General features: G+C 45.5%; 1 protein-coding gene across 4 annotated transcripts in view; it reads right to left on the bottom strand.

The window, feature by feature from the left end:
• The window catches only part of ADAMTS12 (ADAM metallopeptidase with thrombospondin type 1 motif 12), a 260,203-nt gene that overhangs the window by 110,368 nt on the left and 137,796 nt on the right, over positions 1–12,039 (bottom strand). For 3 of the 4 annotated variants that reach the window (XM_028517194.2, XM_036020227.1, XM_036020229.1), the window contains exon 13: positions 7,113–7,246. In XM_028517194.2, coding sequence (XP_028372995.1) covers positions 7,113–7,246 — 134 coding nt within the window. Of the gene's footprint in view, positions 1–7,105; positions 7,247–12,039 lie in introns of all 4 variants that reach the window. The other variant, XM_036020230.1, reaches the window with a different exon arrangement.

The following is a 12,039-nucleotide window of genomic DNA, read 5'->3' as shown; positions in this document are numbered from 1 at the left end:
TGGCTCCTGCCCGAGGACAGCAGGTGAACCAGCAGCCGTCAGGGCAAGGCTAGCTTCACGCTGTGACCACTCCAGCTCGAGAGGGGTGAAATCTCTGACCTGCAGACCTATCATCAGACCCTGCAGAGCCTCCTATGACTGCAGCCCCCACTCCCACTCACATGGACCTGTATCCCAGCCATCCTAACCTCCAGCTACAGGAGCAATGGACGAGCTGGCCATTCCTCCCCTGAGCCAGGGATAACCTTGCCCCGTGTGCTAGACCGAGTCTGTTCTTAGTGTTCGTTCTGTCCCTGGGTCCTCCTGGATCATCACCTTTCCCTCTCCACTGATTCCCCCTCCTCGGTCCATGCACATGGTCGAGCATTCCCCACCCTAAAGTTCCCATTCTGCAAAAGGTGGCCATCAGCATTTGGTAGCATCAGATACAAAGAATCACGAACTTAGACTGAAAGTCGTGAAACACGGGGGATTCTGTGGAACCTCACTGTGGTTCGTTTTCCTCCACAGCCCCGGCTCCTAACCACACGTCAGTGGTAAAAGAAAGGGGAAAACCCATACCACATTCTGTGAGTCAGATTTTTCTTTTCTGTTTGGGAAGAATTATGTCCTATAGCTTTTTTTCTCTCTCAAAGGTAATTATTTTCCTTAGTTTAAAGCCATCTCCGATCGACTAGAAGGGAGAGCAGTCTGGGTTGTTGAATACGCCCTCCCTCTGCCAGCTAGACAGAGGCTGGCTGCTCGCGGACAGAAATAGCTCCACGCCTCTAACGCCTTTCGGTCCACAGGCCGCGCTCCCTGAACAGGCTGAGAAACAAGTCAAGTTCTACGAGATCAAAACACTTACTCCTGCTAATCACCATGGAAAGAAGAAATTTCCTGGGTGTGAAGCCTTCAGGGGTCAGGAGTAAAATGCCAAATCTTCCCAGGGGATAGGCTTTCCTGAAGCTGGACCAGCCTCTAGGGGGTTGACCTTCACTATTCATGTTCCTGGTGACCTCCTCTCCTTCAGGGACTTGGAGTAAGCCAGGGAAGCTTAGCCTGAGACACATTAACTTGAAAGTGTCTTCTTAGAATCTTTACCAAAAGGGGATTGACTTCTAAAAATGTAAATAATAAAGGGAAGAAAGGCAGATGCACGAATGTGGTGAGCCCGCCTGTCCTCCCTAGCAATGGGGGCTGGGGCTGGGGCAGGAGACACCCCCACCCCCCCAGCGTGCCGTCCCCAGCACACGCAGTGGGTTCTCACGGAGGCTGTGCCCCATCGTCTCTCCCGTCAGCTGCGCCCCTTACAATCAGCACGGAAGCAAGTTCACAACGGAGGGCCTGTGTAGGCTCCAGCCAGCTCTCCTTGTTGCACATCAAACGTAAGGGCTCTTGGGGAAAACAAGTAGGCAGCACTCTCCTCTTCCACCCCTGTGCTCGGGCAACAGGGCCCGAGACTGCACTGCCTTTCCGTCTCCGCAGAGTCAGAGCGGCCCCTGCTGCCCCCCAGCGCGGGCAATGGCGCCAGCATGGCTCTTCTCTGAGGCCACTCGGGGGCCAGACAGCCACCCGGGTGGGCAGCATTTTGAAAAAGAAGAAAATCCCTTTAATTTCCCATCAGATCACCATTTCCTTCTTTTAAATAGCTTAACCGAGTATAGCTGATATATAACGTACTGCAGGTATATAATGTGTACAATTTGGTGAGCTCGGACTTACACAAACACCTGTGAAACCATCACCACAAGGGTCATAGACATAGCCTCCGGACACTCCCTTGTGTCCTTTGTGTGTGGGGGTTTGTGTGGTAAGAACACTTAACAGGAAGACTATCCTTTTAACAGGCTTCCACGTGCTCCATGCAGTACTGCTAACCCCTACACTACGTTGTACAGCGGGTCTCTGGGACTCACTCATCTTGCATAACTGAAACTTGGTACCCGCTGGCCAGCAGCTCTCCATGGTTCCCTCTCCTCAGCCCTGACCACCACCATCCTATTCTCTGCTTCTCTCAGCTTGGCTGTTTCACATGCAGGTGTACGTGGAATCGTGCAGCATTCGCCCTCCTGCGACCGGTGTGTTGCACTTAGTGTCGTGTCCTCAGGGCTCATGCATGTTGTCACAAATGGCAGGGTTTCCTTCTTTTCCTAAACTGAATAATATTCTGTGGTGTGTGTATACCACATCTTCTTTATCTATTCATTTGTTGATGGGCATCTGGGTTGTTCCTGTATTTTGGCTATTTTAATTAGGCTGCAATGAACACAGAAGTACAGATATCTCCTCGAGATCCTGGTTTCAATTCTTTTGAATATACACCCAGAAGTGGGTTTTCTGGGTCATATGGCAGTTCTAGTTTTAGTTTTTTGGAGGAACCTCCACGCTGTTTTCCACAGAGGCTGCCCCACTGTACCTTCCCACCAACAACGTACAAGGGCTCCAGTTTCCCCACATCCTCACCTGCACTTGCTACCTTTTGGTTTTGTTTTATTTTATTACATCCATCCGAACAGGGGTAAGGTTATATCTTATTGTGGGCTTGGTTCGTGTTTCTCTGATGTTTAATGGTGTGGAGCGCCTTTTCATAGCTTGTTGGCCATTTGTTCATCTTCTTCAGAGAAATGTCTGTTCAAGTCCTTTGCTCATTTTTTAACCTGGTTATTTGTTTTTCTGCCATGGAGTTGGAGTTTCTTACATGTTTGGATATTGACAACTTATCATATGTATATGGTTTGCAAATATTTGCTCCCATTCTATAGGCTGCACTTTTATTCTGATGACTATTTCCTTTCCTATCATCAATTCCTGATGCTTTCATTTGGACTGAAGAGTATCTTGAGTATTAGGGAAATTAGGTCCCAGTCTTTCTCCGGACCTTTACCCCAATGTGCATGAATAGTCAGTAGGTGTTCTTGCTAATCCTCATTTTGGCCTGTAACACTGTTTTACTTGTAAGTTCTTAAGTAACTAAGAACTGGCACCATGGCCTAATCCACCTGGAATGTCCTCATTTCTTCCTGCAGTCCCTTGGCAAAGGCAGAGACTGGAAGAATGTCTGGTTCTACAGTGAGTCTGATTCCCAGCCAATGAAACTTTAAGTGTCAAGATAGTTAGGAAAGATTCATGCTTAACTGAAAAGAACAAGTATATGGTTTTGCCACTTAATAAGTGAGTAAGACACTAACAATAATGCAGTTTCCTCATCATAAATTTGAGGGTTAAAAGATAGGATCCAGAATTCTGGAGCAAGACCTGGCCCACAGAAATCGATTTAGGACGTTCAGTATATCACTGAAATGGCCAAGATGGCCTCGTGAGAGGACAAAGAAGGTTCTGGACAGTTTCTGAGAGGAATGACAGGGGAGCTCACCCAGGACAGGTGGGAAGGTTGTCCTATAGGGGTGAAGACTCAGCGGGGACTGAAGATACTGACTTTGTAAGGGCACAAACACACGACATTGACTTTTTTGTTTAAAGAAATACATAGTAGTAGGCTGACAGTAAGATAAAAAAAAGGGTTGTGGTTGGGTTGAGGAGAACCAGGGGCCTGGGGTGGGAGACTGATGGGAGGCAAGAGGAGCCATCCAGCGATGGCTCGTGGGACAGGGCAGGGCTCCTGGGAAGGAAGCGAAGCCAGTGCCACGCTGACTAGGAGACGGGGGAGAGAGAAGGGACTGGAAGTCAGAGAGCCAGCTGCCCAGAGAAGGGGCAAGAGGGCTGGAAGGGCCGTGGGCTGTCTGAAGACAGTCGGTAAGGTCGCAGAGCTGGGACAGCTGTGATTAAAAATGAGCCATATCCTGAAAGTTCAAAGTTTAAATCGATATATTTGACCAACTAGCTTAGGAGTTCTGTCCTATTGGGAACCTCCCTGCTTGGTATCAGAAGCTGTAACCCCCACTAAGGCTAAGGCTGAGCGAACGCCCTTAGAACCATAAGCCAGCAAGGAGACAAGCTTATCTCCCTGACAGGAGCGCCGCTTCTGCTCCTTCATACCTCACCCTGCCTGGACCCCAATGCTTGGTCGGTTAGCCAATGACGGGTAAGGTTCCCCAAGGGGGGAACGACCTAAGACAGGCACGATCACATGGGAGGCCCCCAAAAGAAGGACCTTGGGGTCTACGGCAAAAGGGGGTGATGGACTCTCGCCCTTTGGCTTTGACAAAGCCCGAGTCCTCCTGCTCTGCAAGAAAATCTCTTAATCTCTTGGCTGCCTCACTTCCCTTGCTCCACCTAAGCCTGAAACAATGACGGGGTGGTGCCACCCTGTGCTGAAAAGGGCGGATTCCCTGGGTGATCAGGCCTAAGAAAGAACATGTAAATTACTGTGAAACCTTCTTTGTTTAGAATGCTCTCAGTTGAATGAGAAGGGTCCAAGGAGGAAATTAGTTTGTTCCTTAAAGTCTTACAGCTCTTTGACCCTGACTCAAAATAGACCCTCAGAGTTCCTTTTTATCTATTGTTTGATCCTTACTTCCTTGCAATGAGTAATGTGCTTTACCTGAATTCTTATGCAAAACGAGCCCAATAAAAGCAGGCATGGATGGTAAATTGGCAGCTCCCCACTAGAGGGGGTGGCCGTTCCGTCTCTACTTCTCCACAGAAACTGGTCTGTCTCTGTGCATGTTTTTTTCTCACATTTCGACGAGCCATCCATAGCATTCCGTGATCACTGCTGGCCGGTGACCCACGCATTACTGTCCAAGTTAAAAAAAATGGGGTGGGCACAGGTAGTTATCTCCTAGAACAAATTCAGTTTTGATCCAGGCTTGCTAACTCTGTTGATGATAGAATCTGCAGATCTAGCGTGCCAAAATGTTGGCGAACATAAATTCAAACTAGACGGTGGAATATATGTGCAAGAGCAAATGCAATAAATATTTACATAAATATAAGCCAATACATTTTCATATCCACAAAGAAGATGGATTAGACAAACACTGTATACACTTTTTTTCTGATGGTGTACCTTTTTATTTCAATACATATTCAATTCCCTCTTTAAAAAAACAACTGTAGCAAATGAATAAGACTGACAAAACTGAAAATGTCTACAACCTGGATCTGAATGGCCTTACCTCAGGCCATGAAGGTGAATTTGAATTGACTCATTTTTTAGCTTAAAAACTTAGCTCAGTGTAGTACAGACAGAAAGTGGGTAGTTATAACTTCTAAATGGCCTTAACTGGTTTCCAGAAAGAGGAAGGCAAGCCGAAAGAATATGGCTTAGTCTATTAAACCAACTTAATTAGTTTGAAAAGAGGCACCCAAGACCCCAAACAACTATGTTTTCTGTGACACGCTAAGGATGCTGCCTGTATGTGTGCAAAGATATTTAGGTCTAAAAGATCATTTTGGCATCACATCCATTTCCTGGTGAGGTAAGTTCTCAGCCCTAGCTGCATATGGCAGTCAGCTGGGGAGCCTTTAAAATATCAATGGCCAGGCCCCAAATTCCGGAGATGCTGAGTTTCAAGATGGAGCCAGACATCAGTCACTTCAAAGGTTCTCCAGGTAGTTCCAACAGGCAGCTGGGCCCGGGAGCCACTGCTTCCGGCAGCTGTGGGCTGTTTGGGTCTGAATTAGCTAAACGAACCTTTTCTTACTCTGGCAAACACATCGAGCCTAAAACATGTTAATTATTTTTGGCTCTTTGTATATAGCGGTAATTACTGAGTCTGAAAGAGAATTTTGCCTGAGCCTTTTCAAATCGAGAATCTACGGTAATTATGGCTTACAGTTCACTCACTCATTCCTGGGAATCAACACGCTGCCTCCTATGCTTTGCTCAGTACTAGAATGAGTCAAAAGGCCACTTCGAGGTGGTAAGTGCACTTTCCCAGGGTGCTGGACATTCATGGGCAGGAGCTTTCTACAGTGGTAATATGGTCCAGTAGGAAAAAATATATGATAAATATTAGCAAAAACAAATAAAATGTATTAAGAGCTTATTGTATGCCAGGGCTCTGTTAGGGCTTAACATAGATGATCTTATTTAATCTTTTCTGACAACCCCAACTAGGAAGGAAGATATACTAATATATCAATTTTATAAAAGAAAACCAAGCCTCAGAAAGATGCATAGGGTGATATAGCTAATAAATAATGGTAATGAGTTCACATTCTAGGGCCTGAGTGCTAAGTCATTATGCTTTACTAATAGCTAATCAGGTATTTCTATAGTGTAGTTTGTCTTTCAGTGATGAAAAACACCTTCTCTCTAAGCTGAGACTTATGCCTGGGTGTTGGATCACAAAGCTTGTTCACTATTTCCTTGCAAAACAAACTATCAGCAACAGGAAGGAATTTTTCAAAGGTTGTACACATGAAAGCATCAACAAATCAAGTCTGAGTAATTTATATAAAGGCAGAGGTGATCAATAGAATCAGTGAGGAAAAGTTAAATAGCGATCAGAAGACCCAGTCGCACAATCTCTCTTCCTAAGAAGCTCATGTCAGTAATCAGTGGAGAATTAAATGCCTTGTGAAAAACACTATACAAACTATTATTGATTTCAGTTTTTCCTAAAATTTAATGACTCTGTTGGCAAGTAAGCGAATAATTTAATGCCACTGAAATAATCTGGGTTGCCTTTTCCTAAAAATTTCTACTTTATAAAGTATTTTTAAAAGATTTTTATTTATTTTTAGAGAGAGGGAAAGAAAGGGAGAAAGGGAGAGAAACATCGATGTGACAGAGAAATATCCATTAGTTTGCCTCTTGTTTGCATCTTGACTGGGGACCGAACCTGCAACCCAGCTATGTGCCCTGACTGGGAATCAAACTGGCAAACTTTCCCTCTGTAGGATGATGCCCAGCCGCCTGAGCCACACCAATCAGGGCACAGTTCCTCCTTTAATTTGGTTCTTCTTCATTGTGCCCCTGCTCCATGCCTAAAATAATACCCCAGAGCATGCCAACAAATCAAGAAATGAAGAAAGCAGGAAGAAAACGACTCCATTCCAAACTGTGTCTCTGATATACACTGAGAAGTCTTGTCTGTCTGACCACAAATAAAACCCAGACCACATGCAAATTCCACAAAGCAAAAGGTTTGAATGTCTGACCTCCTGAATTAATAAGAGTGTGATTTTAATAAAGTTGTAGATTAAGGAAACATACCCAATACCTTACATATGCCATTAATACAGACATTCCTGCTGTTGCCGCCTTCAAAGCAAGGGGTACCATCAATAACAGCATCCAGCATTTTCTCGGAAAACTGGCCGTCTATGGGTCGGCAGTAGAGCTCACAAGGATGTGCTGAAGGGGAAAAGAGACAGACCTTTGAAGTGAGCTTTCAGTCCAGCACCCCTTTCCCCAGAGTCCGTTCGTACATGGTCATATTCATGACCCCGAGTATCGTTAATCTGGAGATGCCCATCTTTACTTTTCTATGACACATGCTGAAAAACAGTGTTCTTTTCCTTTTTCAGTTAAAGAGTGTTGCAAATTAAGTTGGGAAGATTGCTTGAAAATGCTATGCCCTTTGTAATCAACGATGAAGCCTTTCAACCCAGCATTGATTGAACTGTGCTTGTGAGAGTAAGGCACTGAGCAAGTGGGGTTAACCTGGAAGTTAAGTTCTACCCACCACTGATGCGGGATTTCAGACCAGCAGGACACCTGCCCCTGGTTTGCAGTAAAAATACGTACACCTCCAGGGGAGGTGGTTCCATCCCACGGGACCAGCTCTCCACTGACGCCAAAACTACTCTCCCACCCCTCAAACACTGTCCCTTATTCTCCTCAAGCTCAAAAAGTCTCTGGACACAGATTTACATCCGCACAAAAACAAAGGATCTGCTTTTCTGCTGAAGCTGAAGCCAACCTGCTTATCGTAACGGTCTGTCCTGTCCCGCTGCGTCCTACACTGAATCCATTCTAAGGTTCGATTTTCCAGTCCCTGTGAATGAAGACAGGGCTGTCTCCAGCACAGAACTGTTCTAAGGGTTTACTTAACAAAATACATACCTATACATAGGTGCTTGGAGTAACCAGAAAGATAGATAACCTTTAAACATACATGACCTTACTTAACAGATAAAAATTTTAACAGGTAGTACATGTATATGATAACAATTCAAATAGGAATTTTCTTTTGAATGCCTTATTTTCTTTAAGGGAAGAACTTCTGAATGTCTTCTTCAGAAAAGTCCTTTTGGGATCTCTTCTGGATCTGCTTCTTGTGGGAAGGACCCTCCGTTTCTCAGTGGTTCGCCCAGCGGGGGGCTCGAAGACCCCAGCTGCGGGGCCATTCGCCACGGACCCACCACAGTGTAGACGAACACCAGGTGCAAAGCCAGAGGCACAGCTCCAGGTGTGGCTGCTCCAGGGTGCAACGACCCATGTGGTAAAGTCATAAAAGTATAAAACCCACAAATGCAACTAAGAGCGAGAGCTCCAAGCACTGAAACTCTGGACGAACTTGAGACAGAGGTGCAAAGCATGTGCTCCAAGCTTAAAGAAAGAATACTGACTGATCTTATATAAGGCCCCGTGGAGGAGTTGTCTGGAAAAATGAACAGCCAACACGAACTGGAGAGATCGCAGGACAGAGCGCCAATGGAAAGGGGCCCGAAGACTGCAGGGACAAGGCATGACATGGGTGGTTGTAAATCTTCGTTCCTGGAAGCTTGATTGGCTTTGTCACAGCCCCACCTGGAGCAGAAGAACTTGGAGCAATTTTGCTCCGAGACATGAGAACACCCACCCCTGTGAGTGAAGTCCAGGGAACCGTTTCAGAAACCCTGGGCTGTCAGGAAGGGTGGAAGCAAGGGAAACACTTGAAATAAGTCTTTGATTTGAGCTTCAGAATTTGGTTCCAGAATTCTGAAGCCCAGAAATTCCTAATCTGAGACATGAGAGGTTCGGCTAGATCTCCCTGGTTCTCTGCAGGTTTACATTTTCCTTAAAGGCAATGTCTATCTAAACCCCAAGGATTCTTGTAATAAACTGTATGCCTGCACCCAGGTGTCCCCAGGTGCTGGGACTGTCCCTCCAGCTCTTGAAAATGCTGCCAGCAGTGGCCCAATTGTCACCTCGGCTTAAAGGAGCTTCCCTGACCAGGACAGTGACCCCCTTCCAAGGCACACCCAGTGACTGGTTCGTGCTGGGCACAGGGACCTGGCTCCCGTGTCCCCCACCCCCCACCCCCAGTGTGGCAGCTCTGGAGGCCCATTCCCTCTCCAGGGCTCCCATGGAGCTGGAGGAGGCCTTTGTCTAGGCTGCACTGCAGCCCGGCTCCTTCCCTCTCCTTCCACAACTACTAAACTTCCTGCACGCTGGTCTCCGTCTCAGAGTCTGTGTCCTGGGAACTCGGTCTGCCGCAATTCCTGACAGATGGCCTTGAAGGACCCTGGCCCACGAGGCGCGGACTGTGGTCTGCCCTCCTGTCAGACCCCCACATTTGCTGGAAACCTAACTGGCATCAAGCATGAATTGGGCTTCAATATTTGGAGGAAACAATTTTAAAAATTTGCTTAAATCCGCAGTTATTTGGGTGTTCTGAAAAAAAAAAAAGAAACTTAAAAAGGAAGAGAAATTCCAAGAAAGTGATGACATTAAGATCAGACTCTGGTCATTTCCTAATTGGAGATGCAGGATATAAACTATTCTATTAATATAGGCTGATGAAGTCCTTGGGGATCTGCATAAGTTCCTGTGTGTGTGTGTGTGTGTGTGTGTGTGTGTGTGAGCTTCTTAGTCAAACGACCTTGAAGAAGTTACTGTCTTCTCTTCTTCTCTGAGCCTAAGCTTCCTTCTTGCTAAAGGATGGGGAGGAGCTAGTGGGGGGATAATGAGTAGTCACAGGCTGACACAACCTCGGTGGTCTCCGAAAATGCAGCTGATTCATGGCAGCTCTTCCTGCTGGTGTCGGCAAGGCTTTGACCAAGTGGAGTTGGGATAAATTCTTTTCTTTTTGCCAAGAATGCTTGTAAAGAAAACGTCTACATTGGAAAGTAGGCCGATCTACATTACTAGTTTTCAAAACTTTTAAGCAGAATTATTTTTCTTTTTTTCAAGCAGGACCTTGACAATAAGGCAGATGAAATCAGAATTTTATTAAGCACAGATTTTGTAAGTTCTAATATATAATGGTTAAAAATAAATTAGTGGGATTCATAGAAACTATTAAGGTCAACAGAGAATTTTGACACTGAGCTTATGAATGGCGTTACAGGCTTATATAGGCTGCAGCATCTAATTTTTTTCTGTAAGATTTTGGTTCCACACTATTGAAAAATCTTGACTTGTATGGACAAATAATTGTAAAGTGTAAATGATAATAGTTTAGAACAACTCAACCTGCAATTTCAGGATATTTTTCATTTAAATTGTGTTCATGAGAGATTTATTTTAAGGTCTGCACAAAACCAAATTAATTTGACTAGGTAAGTTACTGACTGCATTGGTGGTTTCTGATATGCTAAAACTTGACATATAATATTTTTGAGTATAAGCAGTGTTCTTTATTGCACTTTTAAAAATAGTTAAATTTTGTAAATGAAATTAGCACAAGCAATGTTGGAAGCTCTGGGATTCCATTAAACTGAGTTTGCAAACTGTAGGATTTGCTGGAGTTTCTATGCTTATTCTAGATGTTTGAATCTGTTTCTCTTCAGTCACTGGCCAGTCTCCCAAAGGTCATGTACCAAGACACTTAACACTGTGCCCTGAGTGGGTAGAAAACTCTACCGTACACACAATTTACTCTCCAGTGACTCCTAAGGGAAGGCTGGGAGGGTGAAGAGCCCTTGATGCCTGGCACGGAGGAAGTGCTCCATACACAGCTGTTGACACGAGCAACCTACTTGTCACTAGCAGGAATGCCTGTCGACCAAGCAAAGAACAACTCTACAGGATATGGTCTGATGAGGGGACAGAAATCAGTGTGCAGGTCAAGGTGGTAGTTACCAGTATCTGCAGGCAAGCTCCTAAGCTCAAATAATAAATAGCCCAGGGGCCTAAGGAAAACCAGGGACGGAGGGTGGAGGCTTAGAGCCCAGGCAGGCAGCGAGCTTCACTTAATTCCTTCTTTTGGTTTATTCAGCCTCATACCAGTGTCAGATGCAAACCAGTCACTCCAGAATGAGTGAAATTTAAGTCTACTTCTATAATTCTCATTTCATTGGTACCTATTCTGTCCTACACAAAAAGTATGCATATGATAACTGCTTATGAAAAAATGAAAAACCAAGCTGAACCAAATATGTTTTCCCAACTACTCAAGCCATCGGAGTTGGGAACACACAAGTCCGACCCTGGCTCTGGTGTGGGGTGGGGGGGTCTCTATACTTAGTACCTGTCGTACTACAGGGGCGGCTCATGCTACTTCGGTTCTGCAGGCCTGCTCATTTAGGGCCATAGGAGCATGTGCCCAAAAGTTTCAACAATAGAGGATGTCCAGGATATAGGAAAGGTAGTGCCTTTCAGCATTAGTTTTGGGTTTTTGTTTTTGTTTTTTTTGTATATACGTGAGTTTTCCTATAATCAATGCCTGGCTCAGGAAGCTGAATTGTGCCCATTGCCAATGACTAGCTCCTGCAGAGCATGAATGATGCTAAACAATGAGGAGCAAGAAGCACACGATGCCCGTGACAACCAGGAGCTATCAGTATCTTGGAGACTGAAAGTGGACTACCTGTCTCAAATTTCCTTAGCTCAGGAAAGTCTTTTAATGTTTCCTCCCTCCCTGGAACAACCACGAATAGCGCAGATGTTTTCTGAGGCTGATCTACAGCGAGTGGTTAATGATAGTCTTCCTTTCGGGTCTGCACTGCCAAGGCTGCCACTCTACTCCACGGCTCGGTTCGTGCCCACCCCCCAACCTGCATTCCTCAGATGCTTGCTTTTACGTTTGATTCCTCTTCGACCGTCTTGTACACACAACACGCTCTTTTCTGGCCCGGAGCTGGCTCTCATTTGTTTCCGATGAAGTCATTCCCGCTGTCTTTCCTTGTCCTGTTCTGTGCCCACATGGAATGACTATTTGGATGCCTTCCCTGTTCTGTCTTCCAGTAGAAAGACCACTCAGACTAGCAGATCATCAACTA

Source organism: Phyllostomus discolor, chromosome 3 (genome assembly GCF_004126475.2).
Source record: "Phyllostomus discolor isolate MPI-MPIP mPhyDis1 chromosome 3, mPhyDis1.pri.v3, whole genome shotgun sequence".
Lineage (NCBI taxonomy): Eukaryota > Metazoa > Chordata > Mammalia > Chiroptera > Phyllostomidae > Phyllostomus > Phyllostomus discolor.
The sequence above is the reverse complement of the archived record's forward strand: the minus strand, read 5'-3'. Positions and strand labels throughout refer to the sequence as shown.